We start from the raw sequence: 22,456 nt of genomic DNA on the forward strand, positions 1-22,456 counted from the left end.
AGGATTAATAGCCGGTTAGTTACGCTCTGTTTTTGATTCACCTTTTTTTATAAATTCACGGTTCTCTTATTACAATTGTGTATAATTCTTTCTTGCTACGATTAATTGTCATTAATTAATTGTTAATTGAAATATCAAAGTGTTCCGCAATCCATTTGAATATAATTGAAATATTTAACTAAATAATTTCAACATACGACTATAAAACTAATAAAATAACGTGGATATTTTATTGTTGGCCGTCGCCATTAAGAGTCGTAAGGTGGAAAATCGAAGCGTTTCATTGCGACCCTTGAACTTATTGTTCCAACGTGTGATAATTTATTTCATTCAAAGTTTCACATTTGTATCTCGCGAGCTTACGATTGACGAGAATTCGGGTTTGCGTAATGTAATATTAACAGAGTAAAAGTAGAAAGTGTTTTTTTTTTTTTTTTTTTCCAGAGTAGAGTTTACTTGTTTACTTTATTCGGCTACTTAACTGTCACACGAGAGGGCGAAACATGTAAATTGGACGGATACAAGTACGGGACACTACGGGACGGTGAACGATATGTAAAATGTAAACAAACGCGTCAGTCGTAGACGCGCGATTCCGCATTAACGGTGGACACGTTTCGTATATCGGTTCGAAAAGTTGAATGTCCTCTGTATCGTGGAATTCCCGAGTGACGCGAGTGCATCTCGTTTCGAGACACTTCTTCTACGGCGATATACGTCCGAGATTAAATTTCTGGAATAGGGCAACGTGTTCGGTTCGGCCGGATCAACTTCGACGCGCAACTCCAAGTTCTACCCAGGTATAAGAGTCGAGGTTATAGAGCGAGGAAACTGATTTATTATTATTTTTTTTTTTAATTAGTTCTTTTGAGAAAGAGCGCGAGATTTTCATAAATTATTTGTTTAAAATGTTTATACGGGAAGTAACATTTATATCATTTTTATTTGCGTCCCTTCGCTTTATTCGTACGTATACGTATATCGGCGATTAAACAATGAAACTGATTTTATTTTAATTAGAATAATTATGCTAAGAACTGTTTAATTTATATTCAAAGTTTTTCTCTCCGGCATTGACAATGGTGTTCCATTGCGGTGTAGCTTTCGGGGAATTTGTCATGCCCTTTATTCGTGCCGCTTTAAATGTCGAAAATAATAATTTCAATTCGAGGCCAATATGAAAATATTATCTGTTAACAGGCCAAATCGAATCGATTTGATTTATTTGTTTATCTTGTTTTCGAAAGGTTTTGAGCAGCAATTTATATTTTCGGTTCGAAAGCGATACACGTGTGTTGTTCACTCACCTGCTCGTTTGATTTAACGTTTCGTATTTTATTTCCGAGTTTGAAGGGAAAACTTTTTAAAAATATTGGAAATGTGTAACAACCCGTGACAAACTAGCTAGAAGCTATATACCGAAAATGTTCCAGTGGACAGTGCTGCTCGTTCTATGATGTATTTTGTGCGAATAGAACAAAATAATTGTTCTCACAATTTTATGATAATTATTTTCACTGGTCAGTTTTTTATAGTAATTACTTTTACTAGTCGGTTTTTTATAGTAATATTGCAGGACAGTAATTATTGCAGGTTTTTGATGTGTATTTTGTGAATAGAACAAAATAATTGTTCTCACAATTTTATAGTAATTATTTTTACTAGTCAGTTTTTTATAGTAATTATTGCAGGTTTTTAAAATAAACTCGATCTTATACTACTTAATCGCTGGACTATGTAACATCGAATTCATTAGAGTTTATCGTTTCATAGAGAAAATTTTTGGAATTATGTTTATTACTCGCAATATATACGCGTCTGTATTTATACGCCTGCTGTTATCGTTCGTTCCATCATTAATTGTTTTAGTGCCAATTTTTATTTTGTTTGTCAGGTGCGGTTAATGTGTAATCTTTGAAAAAAGTAGGCACATGATATAAACGTCATCTCGCCTAGGTATTTAAATAGAATTAGATAGCTCTTCAAGCAATTAAGGATGTAATCTTATCCAACGCTTGACAAAACAAACGCAAACAAACGCGCTTATTTCTGCGACTGTAAAACTTTCTAAAGAAGACATTAACAATTTCGGGCCGAGCATTACTGCAATTTTTAACTTAATTTTCTGCGCTTCCAGCGTGAAGTATATATAAGTATTACGGGTACTTACAACTTACAAGGGCTCTGCAAGAAAACTTTACATAAAATACGATATCGTTGTGTCTTTCGACATTTTAATACGCAATAAGAATCCCTTTTTTCCCCTTATTTTTTCTTATTATTCCGTTCACGGACCAAGAAAGACCATTAACGTTTCTTCACGTAAAACTTCGTTTACACGATCGGGATAATTGGCCGTTACGGAGCTTTAAGTTATAAATTATTGACGTTCGATCACGTCGTGAATTATTAATAAATCGTAATGATAATGCAAATCTATTAAAACCACTAATGTTTAGCCGCGCACTTCGGTTTTGATTGAAAAATATGGAAAAAGTCTATCCGATATTTTACAGAAGTAACACGTATATCAATTACTTATTACATATCGGATGTGCTAATTTTTTCCAACAGAATTTATTCCCGCGATGGTATTTTCACGTTAAAGCGACAATCACGTTAACGAGATCGATCGTAAATGAGGTACATTCAATGTTCCGCGAAAACAAATCGGCCAAAATATCGATGGGACATTAGTCGCGTGGCGATAATTTTGCGCTGAGTAAACCTGGAACACACGGGACTAGCTAAAAGATACGTCATTCGCGTTGCATTGCGATTCCCCGCGGGATTTTCCCTTCGAACAAGTGACATTTCCGTCCTCGGGTATTTATTAGAAATAAGGTCGCGAGACGATAAAATATAAGTACACGCCAATTGCGCGATAATCGGTTAATCATCGTAATCGTGAAGCTAAACAAAGAGTAGCTAAACGAAACGATCAATGTTTCGCGTATTTTTAGCTGCTTGTCTGTCACATCGGGAAAATGTGTCGGATAAATGATTTTTGCGCCGCGTCGGGTGACGGTGCGGTCGCAGGTTGTTCTTTTTGCGTGTAAAAACGAGAATACCGCAGAAATCGATATTTCAAATTCAAGGTTGCACTTTATCAACTATGTATAATGTATATAGCCTTTCCTGCGGCGTGCTATTATGTTAAACTTGCAAGCCGCGAGAAAATGCGAGTCGAATGTCGATTTTAAGAGGCAATATCTCGGCGACGTGACGGGATAGAAGTTCGATAGTTCAGTAGATCAATCCTGCGAGAAGCTCTCGCAACGAGAGCCGCCGCGAAAGAGAGACAGAGAGAAAGAGAGAGAGAGAGAAGCGATAAAAGTATATATTTGTCTTGAATATTAAGAGGATGCAGAAGTTCTACGAATAATTCCGCTACATTTAATTTGTCAATAATAATTGCGTCTCCTCGTAATTATTCTTCGAAGTATATTCAAAAACCTCTTCATGGGGTAGTATATTACGTCGTTTGTTTGACGCATTAGATTTCCAAGGCGATGCCCAAGTCTAATTTGTTTACGTGCGAAATTTGTAACACGCGCTTTCGCTTATGTACTCGTTACGTCAATTTTTTTCTCGCACTAGTACCGGAATGCGTCACAAAGTATTTTAGAGTGATCGACAGGTTCGTGATCGCGTAAATTGATCCGTGAATTTGTAAGGGTATGATGAATCATATTGAGATGAAAGCATCTTTAATGTGTAATACTATTTATCCATTTAAACACAGAGAAGCAGTCCGCAGTCCCGTCTTACTTGACAAACAAACAAACAATAAAAGAAACGTAGCCATAAAACGTGTAGGATAAGAACAAAAGTATTTGTTAAATATTAAAATTGGGACTGCGCGTCTGCAGTCCCGATAGATAAGGAATTCTAATTCTTTATTTAGTTTCAAGTCGACTTTAGCACTAAAAACAGAATTTTACTTCCAAAGCTTATAGTTAACGTCGGAAGTTATAAAATTGCGATAAAAATAATATATCCTAATAATTAATCTTTTATAAAGATTTTGCAAATTTAAGTGAAACGTTTAGCATTTTTTGTGATAAATAAGTTAACTTTTATTTTAAAGTCTTGGGTCAGTAATTTATTAATCTGCCGGAGTGATCAAACTTCTCAAGTATATATTAGAAAGCTATTTACATCTAATAATCTCTTAGCGAATAATTTTATTTAGTACTTTATTTTAAATTCTCTATCTTTCTTTCTTTTTTCCTTTTCTCCTCGCGCTTCTTACGAAATTTTAAAGATAAAAATAAAATAGAACATTGTCTACATATCTTTATATACATTTTAAGGACGGTGAATTTATATCCGGAAGTATGATCGAGAAATGAGTGAAAAAAATCAAAGGATATCCGTGGAGATCGCTCAACACGTCTATATTTTAATCGTATCTCTATATGGGTCGGTTCGATATGGATTTATTGTCGAACCGCAAAGCTCTCTGGCACCGCGGCGCGTGTTATCAGATTGGTTAGATCAACTGAAAGCACGTGACCGATTAAAATGCCGCAAAACAACGGGATTACCTTGAAATCTCATTGCTGATGGCGCGGAGCGCGAAAAGGCATTTCTGTCCTGGGAGCAGTCCTGGGACCTGCAGTCACGAGGTCTCACGTCACATTTGTATAATATTGCATAAGGCAATATAAATGTTTAAGAAAGTTGAACTTACGCTTGACGCAGGTACATATTTAGCTTTCTCTATTTGTATCGGGTTTAATTTTACATTTTTTCGTGTTTTATTTATTTTTATTTTATTCCCTTAGAAATATAGTTGTTAAAAAAAAAGTACAAAAGTTTTGAAATTCTTTAGCCGCAGACATTTTTATTGGATATCGATCATGAAAATATTGGATACTCGATTTCAAAAATAAATTTGATTAACCATTTCTCGGTGCGACAATCAGTTTTTTAAAACATTTTTTTATTATTTATTCGAGCAGCCATTGCTCTGTCTTTATGTTGGTTATAATTTCAGTTTTCTCGAATAATTATGTAGGTACGTAAAAGAAAAATTATTTAAGAAGGCTACTGTTTAAATAATATAAAATATGATATCACAGAGAGCATTGTCTTTAAAAAACATTGTAATGCAACGCACTCGCGCATTTTCGCGCGATTATTCCGGAACAAAATCAGAGAGAAGATTTATCTCGTGTCACCTACACACGTGACGATGAGGATGCGAAAAGTTAACGTCACCGATTCGTATTGGCAAGAGCCTTCCCCCCACAATTCGTACGTCAATTTACGTCAGAAAAACCCGCTGTGACTTTCTTCGGCGTGACGACGCGAGTCAATGAGCCGTCAAACAAGTTATAAATGATTTTTTAATTGAATATCAACAGAGCTGGTATTCAACATCCAAATGTTAAGTACGCGCGTATATAAAGAGCGTTAACTCGCGTGGAACCGGTGATAATTAACGATGATTTAAGAGCATTATCAGTGTTTATGGTAATTGATTAGAGATGCGAAAAATGATAACAGAACGATCAATCATTTGGCTAACACAATGTACCGCGAAAATATATTGCACCAGAGATTCTCAACTCATTTAAATATTTCGGACACTCAGTGTTTTGTGCAAGAATCATTAACTTACTAACGTCTGTAAAAAAAATACGCCTACATCTCATATTTTCCTGGATGGATTAATATTTTTAATTGGTTCTTAAAAATCAAGACTACTTACTTTTAATTATTTTGATCAGTCAACAAATATAAAAATTAAAAGTTTCATTACACAGAATGTTAAAATAAATATTAAATTAAATTATATGTTGCAATCATATTTACACTATTATCGAGAAAAATGTAACGCGACAGAAATTATATATAATTCGATGGTTAATTTAATCAGAATCTCATTGCGCAACACTACCGTTTGATTGAAATTCGAATCTCTTACTCATCCCGTCCAATATCTCGGAATCTTACATCCATACGTGTGTTAGTCGACGAACGATTGAGATTGTGCATTGTTAAATATACTGGGATCTAACAAGACGAAAATATGTTTGCTTAAAGAATCGCTCACCGCACGAGAATGCTAGTGCGTATTTAGTCGTTCGACAGTTTGCATTATCAACTATAGCTTTATCGATAGTTGTTTGCGAAATGTACTATACGCTTCGCGCATACAAACTTATCAGCGATATGATCGCCGATATTTAGTCTAATTGTCATTGTAATGGTATGTTATGTGATCGAACTTAGTGACAACATCTGGATAAGAATATCTTATCGGAATGTCGATATTCATCAGCTTCCGATATATTAAATATTTCAAAGTAGATGTTTCGTTTTTTTACATTAGCTTGCGAATAAGTATTGGATAAGTATTGAAAATGTCTTATCCAAAAAATGGCTAATATGTACAGCTGAAAATAATTAGTATTTCGTCGGATATTTAATATGCAACTGCATTTTATTCTAACTGCCTTTCAATGTCGACGGTCAGCTATTGTTGGATCCTGTATCGGAAACTAACAACAAGTATCGACACTCGGATAAGGAATCTTCATTCAAATTTATACACTTTAGACGGTGCACATCTCAAAATATCTCAATACTTCGGTAATACGAAAAATAGAGATCTATACTTGGATAATGTATAAAAATAAAGTACACGTATTTTCAGATTATATGTATATATATTTGAATATAAACATATAAACGCAGTAAACAATTTGCACGGAAGTTTCCGCATTTTTCGCACCTCCACGACAGATATTTTTCAAGCAGACATATTTTCGCCTCGGATCCAATATTTAATGAGCGATGATGCACAATCTCGATTGTTATCATTGACTAGTGCAGATAATGGGAATATTAAAACCGGGAAAACAAGAGATTATTCTATGCAGATTATTTTATAATAATCGTCTGATTATCCTCGCGTTATTCTTCTTTCTCGTGGATGCATTTTTATATATTTTATAATAAACTTTGGCTTTAATTATTGCAAAATATGGATGTGCATTGAGCAGCCTCGACACCTTGCAATTAGACTATATATAAAAAGGAGAGAATATTGAAGAGAGAATATTAATGTGTTTATTTATTCAAACCGGATGAATTTAATGAAAGTTGGAAAAGCGATAATCAGCAAAGGTACAGCAACATCACTGTTTTATTAATGTTTCCAATTAATAATAAACTCTTAATGAATTAGTATAGCGTTAACGACTTTGAGAAATTAAAATTAACTTTCAAATGCGAAAATATTACGAAGATTATAGCATCTCGTCTCGTCATTAACACTTTGCAACAATTAAACATTCGCGGGGGCGGGGGCACGCATCGCACTCGCTGTAGGCCGGAAGTGAAGACTTACGGTGCATACGGTATACCCATCTTATACGCAATAGTTTTAATTACAAACGTCAGCAATTAATTTCCTTCGCGAATTCGTCCGTTACTCTTCAACGTGTCGATATAAATATCGACCTGTTCACCCAACGCGCCCCCCGCGAGCGGACATCACGATGATGGATTAGGATTACCCGATCGAGACGTACGATCTCCCGTGCCTCGAGGCAAGATTCAACTCGAGGGGGACTGATGTCGGAAGATTTCTAACTGCGGTACACACACGCGAGCGCGTGGCACAGTTTACATGCTAGAAGATTCTCGCGACGCGCCGCGGCCGCGCGGAGGGCATTACCACCGATAGCGCGTGATCGAATCGAATTCCCGGCAGCCCGGAATCGGAGAGTCACCACACCACGTGACGATTAGCTCGTTCTCCAACAACGTCGTTGTCGTCGTCGTCGTCGTCGTCGTCGTCGCGGGGGAGGCTGAGGTCGTCGCCGAGGAGGGAGAGGGAGCTCGCCCCGCGCGCGATGCGTTTAAATGGCCGGCCGCGCGTCGTCGCGAACTCAGTTTCACCATTGCGTCGCGAAAACCGGTCCGAAATCTTATATACCTGCGACATAAATCCTCGTACGCGTATACGTGCATTATTCGCCGTAGATATTACCATTGCGAAAGCGGTTTTCTCATTTTCGCATTTTCGTTCCGCGACGTCCCCTTTAACGGGTATAGATAGGGAAGTCAGCGGCTGCGAGAGACCCCCACTGGAGAGACTGGCATCAGCTTTTCGGAAGAGAGCGAGTCCGCTCTGACAAATGCCGACGAAGACCTTAACGGGACTAGATCCGCGCAGCCCGTGATGCCTCGAAGTAGCGGAGAGGAGAATTTTCGAGATTGAAACGTGAAATTTCTTCGAAATCCCTCGGGGAACGAAGCTGACGCACTCTCTGCCCCGTTCCGTTGACTCTTATTCTTCGTGCTTGAGGGAGACAGTCGCCGAGAGCCGAGGAACGAAAACGGATCTTCCTTAAGCCGATTACTTATTGGTAATCTAAAGTGAGTGTAATCTTCATTAAATCCCCATTTCCTTTAATCCGTTTCCAGGATTATCAGAGATCCATTGAAATAAAAACTGTTACAAAAAATATCGACGAAGGCCGTATAATTTATCAATATTAAGTTTCTTTCTTTTCGAATTGAATATCTTGATGACCGATAAACTGCCCCAGGTATATAGCAGAGTGACGTCAAATGACGTATTAATAACGTTCGATCAGATTAACCATCAGATTGTAATAATTAACTGATGTGTGGAGATTACGGGGCAGGAAGGTCAGTTTATTAAATTAAACGCCCCGGTAGGCGTCAGCCTAATCTCCTTATACTAATTCCACTACCGAGCCTCGTACCAATCGCGTTCCGCTCGTATCGCCGCTCGACGGGCTCATAGTAAATTTCTTCAATCGACCGGCACGCCGGCAATTATCTATCTGTTCGCGACGCTCGCTCGTGATGTTTTTCCCCGTGATGGAAAATCTCTACCGAGGATCGTATTTCAGACGATATAGTTTCTCGCGATTTTGCTTTCGATAAAGAAGAATACCGGCGAGCTCGCGTGTCTTCGCCTCCGCGCCACGATAACGATCGATTCTCCCCATCGATTTGCGCAATCTGAAATTAATCCATCCGCCTGCGGTTTATCTGAGTTTTCGGTCTCGCGGTATAATTAGGTGTAATTACGTACTCCAGTTCGTGTTCGTCTACGACTAGACCTTGGGCACGCGAGAGAGAGAGAGAGAGAGAGAGAGAGAGAGAGAGAGAGAGAGAGAGAGAGAGAGAGAGAGAGAGAGAGAGAGAATCATTGTCAAAGCGATAAGCGGGCACGCGCGTTTATCAATTGATGATCTTTTTACTTGCAACCGAGCCGGCTCAACGGCTAATGCTCATTAATGCAACAAGAGCTATGAGGATATCCACTCGGGAAATCGCCGTGCTTGTCGCGGTGCACGTTTGTAAAACAAGCACGAACACATGATTCGAAGTTTATACCGAATTGCATTTGTTATCACGTATACATACACACGTATATACATTTTATGATATTTATTGATACATGCGCGATAATATAATCCATTACAGATTGTGCGCGTCAAAAACATGATACACGCACCCGCACATACATGCGGATCAAAATAAAATATCATTCGAAGTATCAAACAAACTGAACGAAAATATATTTATATTGCGAGAAGTTGTTTTCGAAAACCACGATAATATCGGTATTGAGCTAAAATTAAGAAATAGAGCCCGGAACGAAAAAGACCGCTTTATCTATGTTAAACGATGTCATTTTTCTGGCAATTATTTTTTTTCCAACCATGTAATTACCGCAGTTGTTATATTTATTGCAAAAGTTCATTTCAAAAACCGATAATATCGGCATTGAGCTAAAAATAAGAGATAGAGCTCGGAACGAAAAAAAAGACCGCTTTACCTATTTTAAACGATGTAATTTTTCTGGCAATAATTTTTTTCCAACCATGTAATTACCGCAAAACAATTTTTTGCACGGATGTCCTTCGTGATTAAAATCGTAAGATTGTTAACGTGTAGCAATTTGAAGTTAAATGAATCATTAATATGATAAGGAACTAGTTTTGCGACATAGTCCTCTTTTTTTCATCTTTTGTTTGGCTTCGATGCTAGTGATCGTCAATCATCTTCAAGTCGCGTAGGGCGCGCGTTTCGGATACGCCAGTGGAACAATTATACGCGACCGCAACATCTTGATGTTTTATGCAAAAAAAAACTGCAAACGTTTTATCACCTATTATAAATGTCATAAGATTTTATCTTAGAAAACCCGCAATATATCACTCGAAATGTTTAAAACGTTCAATTTTCTGAAATGTGATTTCTTGTTCTCCAAAAGGTGATGAGAGGCACGAAATAAATCTTCCCATAATTTTTCAATAATTTAGAAACCGAATTAACCAATAAAATATTCTATAATTCCATTAATTTGTAAAACAATTTGAAAATAATGAAAAATAGAAAGAAAATATTTATTTAAAGAATATATATATATTAATAAAATCAAAACGTTCTCTAATTTTGTATCCTGCTGGAAATAAGTAATATATCATTGTTTAACTTAAAACCTCTTAAATTGCAATGCACGTGTCATTCTCGTTTCGTTATTCCATGGCATTTTTATTGGATGATGATTCAACCGCACGAGGAGATATCTTTACATTTATTTCCTCTTAAGACCGTGTGCTGACGTTTATTAAAGCATGTAAACGTATTATAACGTGACTCATATAAATCTCAGACGAACTATGCGTGCGATCAGCGCTCGAGGAGATCACAAGATTATCTGGTTCATTGCCCAATGTTTACGATATTTGAACAGATTGTCACTAGTCCACGGGTAATCGCCGTGCAATAAAAAGTAGGCGAGTCGAAAAATTTCTCGTAGTCATCACCGCCGAGAAACTCATGTGTACCGTCGCGTTGGCATGGCACAAAATCGCGGAATATAGGCTTTTTAATTCCCTTATCGTTTTCATTTTGCTTCCATTTGCAAGCAAACGTCGCGGTATTGGCGAAACAATCAGACGAAATGACGCCAGTCAATCGAACCCACTTGTAGTAATTGCTACTTCTAACCAGTGAATTACGCCAGCTCTATCGAAGATCAAACGCCGACTCTGTGTTCGTCGGCACGTCGTGCACTTTGTGCGCGCGTGAGACGACATATTTTATTTCAGTTTTAGATTATTCGGACACGTTCGCTCGAAGACACCTATATATCGCGCCGAACGAATGTCAATTTCAACTGATAAGCTTTAATCCGTCGTAATAAAATCCGTCGCGAGTGATAAAGAAAGTACTCGACGGGAGCTCAATCTTAAGTTGTGATAAAAGTTTAATTTTTTTTTTCGATTTTTGCGAAGTCTATTAAGGACGTAGAAATATTAAGAATTACACAAAATTTTAAGATATAAATTCTTTTATAAATATAATATCAGCATGTAAATAAAAAAAATTTTTTTACCGATTAATTTTTTAGAACATTTCTTCTAGCAAAAAGTCACGATTTTTTAACGTCACTTTTACGCCACACAATAAAAGTTTTATCGCGTAATCTTGTATGTGCATTTTATACTGCGAAGCACTTAACCAACGTATACTTGAGATGTGACAAGAAGTCTATATCTATTTTCTATTTCCATTGTCCCATTTAAGTATAAATGTCAATTAAATACACATTTTGATATCGATTTATTACTGCGGCTCTGCTGCAGTGCAATTTAATATTGCAAGACTATGTGATCATATTTTTCAAATCTTTATACTTTTAGTATCATTCTTTCTATATTAAACATAAATTTATTCAGTTCTTAACATTTTTAATAAGCATTTTTGTTAATAATTGACGTGCAGTATCGAGACTGCCATTAGAACCCATTAAAAAATCTTCAACTTTGTTATAAACGTTCTCGAAAACTAACCGGTGAAAAAATTTAAAGCAATTTATATGCTAGCTGACATTATTTATAAGAAAGCTTGAGTTCTAAATTTTACGCAATTCTAATTCCTCGTCGCCTTCGTCATTATCTAATTAGAAATAAAAGAGATAAACGTAACTCTTGGAAATAAATTTAAATACGCACGAAACTTAGACCTTAAATATGCACAAAGTTTAATTAATTCTTGATTAATTGTAGACGTTAAAATTATCTCTATAAAAGTCACGTCTTCTCTAATTAAAGTGTTACATATTTCGTATTTTATTATACATTATATTTGCCGCATATCGAGCACTATTATCTAATTAGCAATGATGTTCAATGTGTAACGTATATAAAAAGAATTGCTCGGAAAGACTTAAATTAATCAAATTTCATATGTGATTACGATTACAATCGAGTCAATATTGGTGAAATCAAACGTAAATACGAATGAACTGCAAAAATTCGTCTGGGATCGTCAATTTCGAGCTGCCGCGAACCGAGCAGGAAAGTATGTCAATAAAATTAGTCACCTGATTATACTTATTGCTTTGTCGTCTAATTGCAATGATTGATGCAGAATTGTGCTTGCATGTCGCGCGCTTACGCGCAATGCGGCTTCAATATCAAAAGCATACCTCGAGTGAGGATTCACACGGATTATCTTCCGTGTGCTATCATCACGAGGCATTGCGCATTATCAGGAGGAAAAAATCTTCTCCAAATAAGATTTAAACAAGATCAAAGTTAAACCCACGAAAATTAGAGCCATAAGCGCTACGAATATAAGTCACAAAACCGAGCGAGCGAGCGAGCGAGCCGCGCGCTGAGTATCTCTCAAAATTAAACGCCCGTATAAATCGCGGAATTGTAATTTCCCTACGGCTCTGAAATGAATGGACGAAAGTTTTCGCTTTAATTTTCAATAAAGGAGAAACAAGCGCGATGTTCCCGCGGGACCGCCGCGCGCGCGCGAATTCGCGTAAACTGCTCGTACTATGGCCGCGCGAGGCAATATCGATCCCCCCGCAGGTTCTGTGGGGAGTACAAGATTTTAAAAGTTATGAAACCCCGGGTGTCTTACATAAAATAGAGACACTAGTTGTTACGATAACCGCGAGCTCACGTAACCCAGCCGGCCTGCATTTGGGGGCTGTGCGCGCCCGCGACGCGCTTAAGCGACACGCTTTTAGCGTATGAGAGGAATCGCGGCAATTCCGCAATGAGAAAAAAGAGACGCTTAGCCGGATAACACTCCTGACAGCATCGGGTTACTTTGGCGAACGCCCAAAAAAAAAACTTTAATATAACTGATACAATTGAATTAATATTTGTAATTATATTATAAGTATCTGTTGCTGAATTAACATGTATCTAATTACAGATGCCGTTATTACAATATTATTAATTGTAATAGCTGTTGTATGTAATATTAATCATAACAGCTATTGATTTTGGTTAATTCGACATTTTTCGCTCGGACAGAAACAGTCATCGCTTTTATTGTTTATTTGGCGGCATAACAAGCAGATATCTCTCGTTGCGATTCTCTCGCGACAGAATTTGCTCCGCGAGTGTCGAAGCGACGGATCACGTCTAATCTAATCATCTCATTTATGATATAGTGATATAATATTTTCATAATGTATTTTTCCTATAATGGACGAGATAAGGTGGGTTAAAGACATCCTCGTGACAACGTCGCCTTGACTGCAATTAGTATACTTGGTTCACGGCCAAGTTTAATAGACCGATCGTGGTGTCTTCCACTTCGCGAATATCGTCTCTCCAATCGTTTTAACTAACGATGACTATAATAGAGTATCGCGATCGCGTTGTCACATGTTATTAATCTAATCGCCAATCAGCTCGGGATATTTTTAATTCTTCGAAACGCGAACGTTTCTTCTTTTATGAAATTATCCTCTTTTTCTCTCCATCTCTGCATCTCATTTGATTTTTTTCTATATCTTTTTTGCAAAGAATATAAACACCTGCTGTGCAGATTATTTCGCAGCAGATCATTTTATTTCTAATATATAGCGTTTGCGAATAGAAAATTTCGATCGTCTCTCGTTGATTTGACCTCGTATTAATTTTGATATTTCACGTTTTCAGAATGAAAGACAATAGCAGCTCGGACAGCAGGCAGGGGTTGGAGGGCTATGTGAATCACGGCTTAACCGGATCCACCAACAACGTGGATCTCATTCATTCGTTTCAATCTCTTCACACATCGCACGGTAACCATCGCGATATACAAGGCTCTTCAGATTTCATCTGTAAGTCCTAAACGTATAGCGCAAAAGGTTTTGATACTTGATACGAAATCGTATTTTTTGCTGAGCTGCACACAGAGCGCTTGGGGGAAAAAATTTTCCATACATTATATATATATGAAATATGTCCATATATGTTTCCTCTCTTTTGTATAATCTTTGAACGTATATACAAGAAAAATAATTAGAAGAATTAAAAAATAATTAAAAAAATAATTCTTGCATTATATAAACTAACAGAAATTATATAAAAAGAAATACAAAACATATATAATGAAGATATATTTTATATATATAATTATATGTGAAAAATTATTTCCCGGATGGATACGCAGGGGGAACGCTGTATAAACATATAAGTTCTATTCATCGTCGTATTTTAAAGCATAATTTACTTCTCGCACGCGGCGAGGATGCCACAAAAGTGAGTACCTATCGTAAAAATCCACGACTGTTCGGACAAGCATCTAACAGCGACTCGTGTTACGAAATCGGCCGAGATCTTGCGTGTGTTTGATACTTCAAGCTTTAAGTATCTCACGAGGGTGATAATGATATACGAAGTCTCGTGTTTAAACTTAATTTGACAGAGATAATTTGAATTGTCCGTCCTATACGCGTTACACCGCAGTTACGTCATCTTGAAACATAAAACAACAAGATGCGGGCGCAGATATACTTTAAATTTATCAAATGCAGAAGATTTCGTAATTTTTCAATTCAATTTTACACAACGACGTATAATAGAAAAGACGATAACTATAGTTTCTGATCTGATTACATTTTCATGTAAATTTATTGATATCGATCGTCACGCTACGAAATTTCGGCTTCACGCCACGGCCCCAATTTGTTCAGCGGAGATAAGGACTCTTGCTTCACAATTGCATCGTATTTAATAGTCATTGATAAAAAAAAAACAACCTTTGATAAAATTCCACATTGATAATTTTTCAAGTTGGAGATGATAACAGTTGATTCAATTTCAATAAACGGTTTGATAAATGTATTAGAAAATATTGCAAATAATCAAGATAAGGAAATAGAAAAGATAAATTGTTGTATAAAAATGTTTTTTATATTCTAATATTGAACGAGTTTAATATATTAGAATGCATTATTAATCACCGCTGACCCACGTTAAACTTTTCCGCTCAAGCCGTTAAATATTTTATTTTTTAGTTGTTAATAATTATTTTTATATTAAATGTTAGTACTAAGCAAATGTTCAATAAAAACATGGGCTTTGTTTTGTATTTTGTACTTTTTCTTTATAATAATAAAAATTTGTTTACGTTTGTAATTATTATGAAACACAATTTATTTAACAACTATAATGAACATACTGCATGATTCACCTGTGATCCACGCGATATGGGCAATCCGGCACGGAACGTGTGTTAATCTTTCCATCATTTTATTTCTCGGTAAAAACATGTCATATATAATTAAAATTTATAGTCTGGCACAAAACGTGTTAATCTTTCTATCATTTTATTTCTCGGTAAAAAAAAAGTGTCATATTGCGCATCGCGCTCGTATAAAAGTAATAAAACAAATAATTAAAAAATTATCGTACTTTCGGGAGTTGCTGCATTATCAAAACTGCATAATCAAAGCGCCTGATGACATTAATGCATGCAGGATCACGGCAATGTGCCTTCACGTCGCCAATGATTTCATTCCGCGAAACTGGTTCGCCTCCTTGACGCCGGCGAACGAAAAATCGGCCTTCTGAGGAGTACATAATGTTTTTAGAAATTTACATCTCAGCCTATATGTATACGCGGTAGCATATATTTTTTTCCCCTTTTTCTTTTCACGTGTGCCTGTATTCGCCAAGATAATAAATTCAAGTGTCGGCTCTGTCTGTACGAGAGTACTCCGTCCTTGTTACCGTGCTTGTCACCGTTGCATTTTCGCGTGCACGAAATTATTTATGGGCTGGTGGGCCGCGTATGATACGACAGACGCGAATCTCCGTGCAGTTAAAAGTACATGCGGTGTTATGGTGAAGTTTGGCCAGCTGGTTTTTGCAGATCGTTCTTATTTGCGTTATAAGGTCAAAAAATTATACGATCGAAACGACTGACAAATAATTGAGAAGGGACCGAAAACAATTTGCACTTAGTCATAGCAATCATTTAAGATATGAATCATGCATTTTTAAACCGAATAAATCTTATAAAACTCGAAAAAAAAATAATATCGGAAACGTGTTTAAATCAATATTAGATTATATAAATTGACAAGTGAAAAATTACGACTGAAATTACAAGACTCTTTATAAAATGAATTTTCACGTGATATGTATCTGAGAAATATAAATAAATAAAGGGTTGAATTTATATATTATATAATAAGAGCTAAAATTTTAAGGATGACGTAAATTTTTAGACTGTTATATACTCATATTATAAATTTATTTGCCGTGTGCGAACAGTGATCGAAGAGCCGGGGGATGACGAGGTCAAGCAGAAGGAAGGCCTCCTGACATCGGCGTTGCAGCACGCGAGGCGGCGTGCCAGGGCCATATGCACGAAGAAAACCCTTTACAAGAGGCTGCCGGTCTTGAACTGGCTGCCAAGGTACAACGCTCAAGATGCGCTCGGTGATCTGGTGGCCGGGATCACCGTGGGCCTCACCGTCATTCCTCAGTCGCTGGCGTACTCGAACGTCGCCGGTTTACCGCCGCAGGTACATAAACCAGCGAGACGTTTATCGCTCGCGCAATGACTTACGGAGATTTACATAAGAATTGCGACGAGATTACGTTAGTACGTTTGCACGTTTGGCCAAATGTTCTTTTGCTTAACTTAATTAATAGAAAAAGAAGAACGAAATCTCGAGGTCTTAAAAGAAGAGTATGAAGAGTCTTACTAATAATTTTCAAGAGATACGAAATAAATAATGGCTATGTCTTTTAAAATTTTTTAATTGCAGATAGATTTAATTTGATAAGATTTTAGTTGCTTACAAAGATCGATATTGAAAAGCGATAGATGATGACTGGGCTGGACTTAAAAAAAAAAAAGCCGGTTTTATATTTTTTTACATACCTTTTTTAGATATATAAATATGTATGTATATCAATCTTTTGTTTCAGTATGGTTTATACGGCAGTTTCCTGGGTTGCTTCATCTACGTGATTTTCGGGTCTTGCAAAGACATACCCATGGGACCCACTGCCATAATATCTTTGTTAACTTATCAAACAGTGTCTCATTTGGACGCTCCGGTGCCGCATGCGATTCTATTGTGCTTTCTGGCCGGAATCGTGGAATTAATAATGGGTATATTCGGTCTCGGTAAGACGTTTTCAGCAATTTATCAAGATTAATTTAATTTGAGATCGTAAAACACCTCGGTATTTTTAAAAGAGCCCGTCGTTGAATATGAAATTGCATAAAAAGAGCGGGGCGAATTAATTATTTTACGTGAATTAAAAACATTAAGAGGTTTTACTTAAATTAACTCCATAATTAATAATTTTGAAAAATTAAATTTAACAATAACAGTATCAAGTAGTGCTTTAGTTGAATTTTTTAACATTTTCAAACGTGAGATAAAATTCATTTTCTAATTCTATTTAATATTTAAAAAAATGTCGCTTTCTCTTTCAAATCCCGCATTTATCGTGTGAAAACTTGAGATCATATTTCGTTGTTTCCTGTTTTTTAGGATTTCTAATAGATTTCGTGTCCGGACCGGTAAGCTCCGGTTTCACGTCGGCGGTGGCTTTGATAATTGTCACGTCGCAAGTCAAAGACCTTCTCGGTATTCCTGCCAAGGGCTCTCAATTTATCGAGATGTGGCGGAGTATCGGTGGACTGATACATGAGACATCCGCCTGGGACGCCAGTCTTGGAGCATCCTGCATAGCACTGCTATTAATTCTGAGGGTAATTATTCGATACGGCATACGAGAAATGTATATTGCGAGAAATTATTAAAATCCTCTCGCAACGTGACGTAAATATTTAAATTTAAATCAAGCGATTTAGATATTGCACGTGTATAGAATATAAATTTAGTGCAGAGAGAGCATCTCGTTTAAAACGCGAACCGGAAATAAATTATAGCTTTATTTTAAATTAATATTTGTGATAACTTTCAGAGAGAAAGCGATTAAAATTATTAACGGGAAACACTTAATTAACGATAAAAGCGATTTAATATTATTATTAATATTACTGCAATAAAATAATATTTTTACGTGTGATTGCAGTTATTAGCCTCATGCAAAATCGGCCCGAAAAAGGAGGAGCATCATACTACCAAACATCGAGTTGTGAATAAAATCATCTGGCTGATCGGCACCTCGCGAAATGCACTCCTAGTAGTAATTTGCGGTTTACTGGGCTGGAGTTTTCAAAACAACTCGCCTGTCAGATTGATTGGTATGCAACGAAAATAAAATCTGTTTTTTCGAAAAATACCGACCGCAAAATAAACTTTTATCAAAAATAACAGGCACATCGCGTCGTAACGTGATATAAATAAATGCAAAATTTCTGAAAAAAGAGAAATTTTGATTATGAATAATTATAGTGAGATAAAATGTATACAAAATCTATTTTGATTGCATGTATATTGTTGAAAGAGAAATTGTTATTAAATCTTAATAAATCATAAGATTCGAATATCCGATAAAGTGTCCTAAAAAGTGAAATTTCTTATTTCAGGCGACATACCGGGAGGTATGCCTGCTGTACAAGTTCCGCCATTCGGATTCGCCAACGATGACAATACGACGGTCACGTTTATCGAGATGCTCGGTAATCTGGGCAGCGGCATCGTCGTAATACCGCTCATTTCTCTAATGGAAGACATCGCTATCTGTAAGGCCTTTGGTAAGCAAGCCTCAGAAAGTTGCGTGTTTCGCCGCGTAATTTCGCATTGAGAACTGATCAGAACTTTTATCACGAAGGGCCGACATTTATCCTTTTATCCCAATGTGATCGAATTGCTTGGAACTTCTCGTTTAGACGATTGCATTTTTACAGCTAACGGAAAATCGGTGGACGCCACGCAGGAGCTGATAGCGATCGGTATATCGAACATCGGAAATTCCTTCATGCAAGCTTTCCCGGGCACGGGATCCCTCAGCAGGAGCGCGGTGAACAACGCTTCCGGTGTCAGGACGCCGTTCGGCGGCGTTTATACTGGTGAGTTTCGTTCGCGGCTTCTCCGCGAATCAATTGTTGCATCCATTTATCCTGCAGAGTTGGAAAGTTGAAAGTGGAGAAAAATCAGAGAATGATATATTGCAAAGATTTCCTGCGCTCTCGCTAAATTTCTTCGATAATATAGAATTTGCCTAGAAGCAAGTCTTTTGTTAACCCTTTAAGAACGAGTATCTTAAACGAGCCTTATCCTGCAGAACACACAAAAAAAGGAATGAACTATTCATGCAAATTAAATTTTAATCAGAGTTGAAATTTTTTATAAAAAAAATTGTGTAAATTTAAATCTTATTATTTTATTATTGGAATGTAAGATTATGACAGTATTAAAACAGCAAATACTAATTGTAACTCTCTCGTAGTATGTCAACATCTTAATTCGTTTATTTTTTAATTTATTCGATTGTGCTGATGAAGACTAGGTACTTATAGTAACAATCTGGAATTTCAGGTGTGCTGGTAATTTTAGCCCTGCTATTTCTCACCCCGTACTTCAGTTTCATTCCACGCGCCACTCTGGCGGCTATCATTATCGCCGCGGTCATCTTCATGGTCGAAGTCAAAGTGGTGAAGCCGATGTGGAGGACGAAAAGTAAGAGCGCATACCTCTCACAAGATACTAGATGAATTTGCGATACGCCACGAAATTAACTTGTTCCTCCTTCTCGCAGAATCCGACCTCGTCCCGGGGCTGGGTACGTTTATCGCGTGTTTGGTGCTGCAATTGGAGATCGGCATCCTCTGCGGTGTCGGGATAAATATTCTCTTCATCCTGTATCACGCCGCCAGGCCGAAAATATCCGTGGAGAAACTCAAGGTAATTATTGATTTGCTTAAAATATATGAAATCGATTTCTCATTCGCGAGCGTTTGCTTTAACTCTTCAATTTTTTATACTGCTCTTGATTCAAGAGCTCGTATTCTTTACGGGTTTGAGTGATACGCTGTTAAATTCATGTAGTATTAAATTACGCTCAATTTGAGTCATTATTTTTAACCATTCCTATAGGTCACCGCTGCTCCCATTCAATGTGTCGTTAATTTAACTAAATTAATTGAGTTGAAATAATACTGTTTTGCGTTAAAATAATAAATCTTGACACACGTGGTGGTTAAAAATAACAAAATATTATTTAACTCGAGGTATTCGTTTAAATTTCATTCTTTAAATATTTAACAGTGTGTCTTTCGGCGTGATAATACTCGTTCTTATTTTTTTTTCTTTCGTCCGACAGACTCTTCACGGTATCGAGTACTTAATGCTGACGCCGGATCGTTGCTTGATCTTCCCGTCGGTGGACTACGTTCGCAATTTGGTAACCAAGTACAGCCGACGCGCCGAGAGCGTCGCGACGCCTGTAGTGATCGACTGTTCGCATATCTACGGTGCGGACTTCACGGCCGCCACGGTCATCGAGATCCTGACGAAGGACTTCGCCAAGAGGGGCCAGCCGCTCTTCTTCTACAATCTGAAGCCGTCGGTATACGCCGTCTTCGAGGGCGTCGAACCCACGGATTTCGTCGTCTACTACAATCAGGAAACGTTGGACGATCTACTGAAGGAGAAGGGTTACATGAAGTAGATGAAATGGAAGTCTTATATGGCACAGTCGAAATATTGGTTCCGATAGTAAAAGGTGCATTCGTACTTTCATACCATGTTCCTCGAGGCTGTTATCCGGATGCGACAACCGGTTACCAAATACGCGAGAATTGGGAGACTTTTATAATTCCGATTCTTTGACGCGGTCGAGAGGCAGCCCGTACGTGAATCTCTTCAAATCCAATCGTCATGAAAACGAAATTTTATGAAGCAACTTGTGTATTTATACGTCGTCAGTTCGGCGGTATCTCGCGACTTGAAGTTCCAAATAACAACGAAAGCGACGATAGAATGACGTAGAAGGTATCATCGACCATCGACCGTAACGACAATGCCTGAAAGTTCAACTTTAAATCCTCGTTTAGGATCTAGGCGAAAAAATACTGGCGAACCCTTGATTCGCGCGGGTAGCGGAAGCAATCGGAGAAGGCAGAGAAAAGTTGAAGCATATATAAATATATATGTCGAATAGATTTCTCAAATATCTCGGTATATGTATATAATATACACGTATACTGTTATATATCTCGAAAAGAGAGATATTATATGTAGAAGTGCAGCTTGGAAATATCCTGTACGATAGGAAATTCCGGGAGCGACTGGGAAACGTCTTTTCAGGTCTGAAAAATTAAAATGCAGCTTAAAAGGCGCCTTTTAGACATCTCAAATATCTCTAGATCCTCGTTCAAATTCTTGTCTCGTCCAAGTATTTATTTAACTTCGTGATGAAGCGGGAACATCTGCGTAACGTTCCAATCGATATCACTCAGCGTTCTCGTGTATTTAAACCCCTTACGCTGTTTGAGATTCGCGGCAGGAAGAAGGTTCCATTGTACATTTTTATACGTCTACTGCTTTATGCAAAGTAGCACCCCCTGTATTCTATATATATATATATAGGAACGCGTGTACATATAAGTAAAATAAGTTCAAACAATACTGTGATAATTTTTTAAACAAAATGTCTGGCGGATAATCTGGCGGAGAGATATTCGGCGGATCGTAGTTTCCGTCGCGACGCTTGTTATGGGTATATGATAGATCTCTCGTGAATTTTTAAAAAACGTTTATTGCATCGACGACGCGTGCTTCATCTCACGCGTCGACAAAAAATTTCGCAAAACGTAACTAATTTATAATATTTGTGGCGGTCTACGCCACCGAAAAAGCGCGTTCGCGCACCTAATTGTACAGCGCACCGACTTACCGACGCGACGGTAAGTTCGCGGCGACGCCGCTACGCGCCGCATCAAGAGAGCGGCTAACTCGTGTTTCATTTACAACCAGGCATAGTATAATAGGAGGCTCAGCGGGAGCCCAAAACCAATTCCTTGGCGCCAGTCGCCGATATCAGTAGACAGAACTCTTCGCGCAAGAAGAGTTCGTAACCCCGCGGCGTTAATCGCCACAACTTCTCGGCGTCAATCGCCTGGAATCCTCGGCGTCAATCGCCGCGAGTCCTCCGGCGTCAATCGCCCAAACGACTCCTAGGCGTTAAACGCCGGCGCCTCGCGCCCACGGCGTCAATCG

The 22,456-nt window shown here is 37.5% G+C and overlaps 1 protein-coding gene across 1 annotated transcript; it reads left to right on the forward strand.

The window, feature by feature from the left end:
- Nucleotides 1–246: 246 nt before the first annotated feature.
- Nucleotides 247–22,074, forward strand: Esp (Epidermal stripes and patches). The gene is made up of 11 exons (XM_077424754.1): nucleotides 247–800; nucleotides 13,977–14,140; nucleotides 16,581–16,834; nucleotides 17,244–17,445; nucleotides 17,819–18,039; nucleotides 18,366–18,537; nucleotides 18,823–18,990; nucleotides 19,144–19,305; nucleotides 19,775–19,915; nucleotides 19,995–20,140; nucleotides 20,559–22,074. Exons 2-11 carry the CDS (start codon nucleotides 13,978–13,980, stop codon nucleotides 20,904–20,906), a joined length of 1,977 nt encoding a protein of 658 aa, XP_077280880.1. The 5' UTR covers nucleotides 247–800; nucleotide 13,977; the 3' UTR covers nucleotides 20,907–22,074.
- Nucleotides 22,075–22,456: the final 382 nt, after the last annotated feature.

This window comes from Temnothorax americanus, unplaced genomic scaffold (genome assembly GCF_048541705.1).
Source record: "Temnothorax americanus isolate GAGA-0224 unplaced genomic scaffold, ASM4854170v1 Scaffold9, whole genome shotgun sequence".
Taxonomy (NCBI): Eukaryota; Metazoa; Arthropoda; class Insecta; order Hymenoptera; family Formicidae; genus Temnothorax; species Temnothorax americanus.

Excerpts from the sequence above, each read along its gene's own strand:
- Esp (XM_077424754.1), top strand. The coding sequence starts at position 13,978 with ATGAAAGACAATAGCAGCTCGGACAGCAGGCAGGGGTTGGAGGGCTAT. Across the intron at positions 17,446-17,818 it reads AATGGGTATATTCGGTCTCG|GATTTCTAATAGATTTCGTG; the intron begins GTAAGACGTTTT and ends CCTGTTTTTTAG. Across the intron at positions 19,306-19,774 it reads GTTCGGCGGCGTTTATACTG|GTGTGCTGGTAATTTTAGCC; the intron begins GTGAGTTTCGTT and ends CTGGAATTTCAG.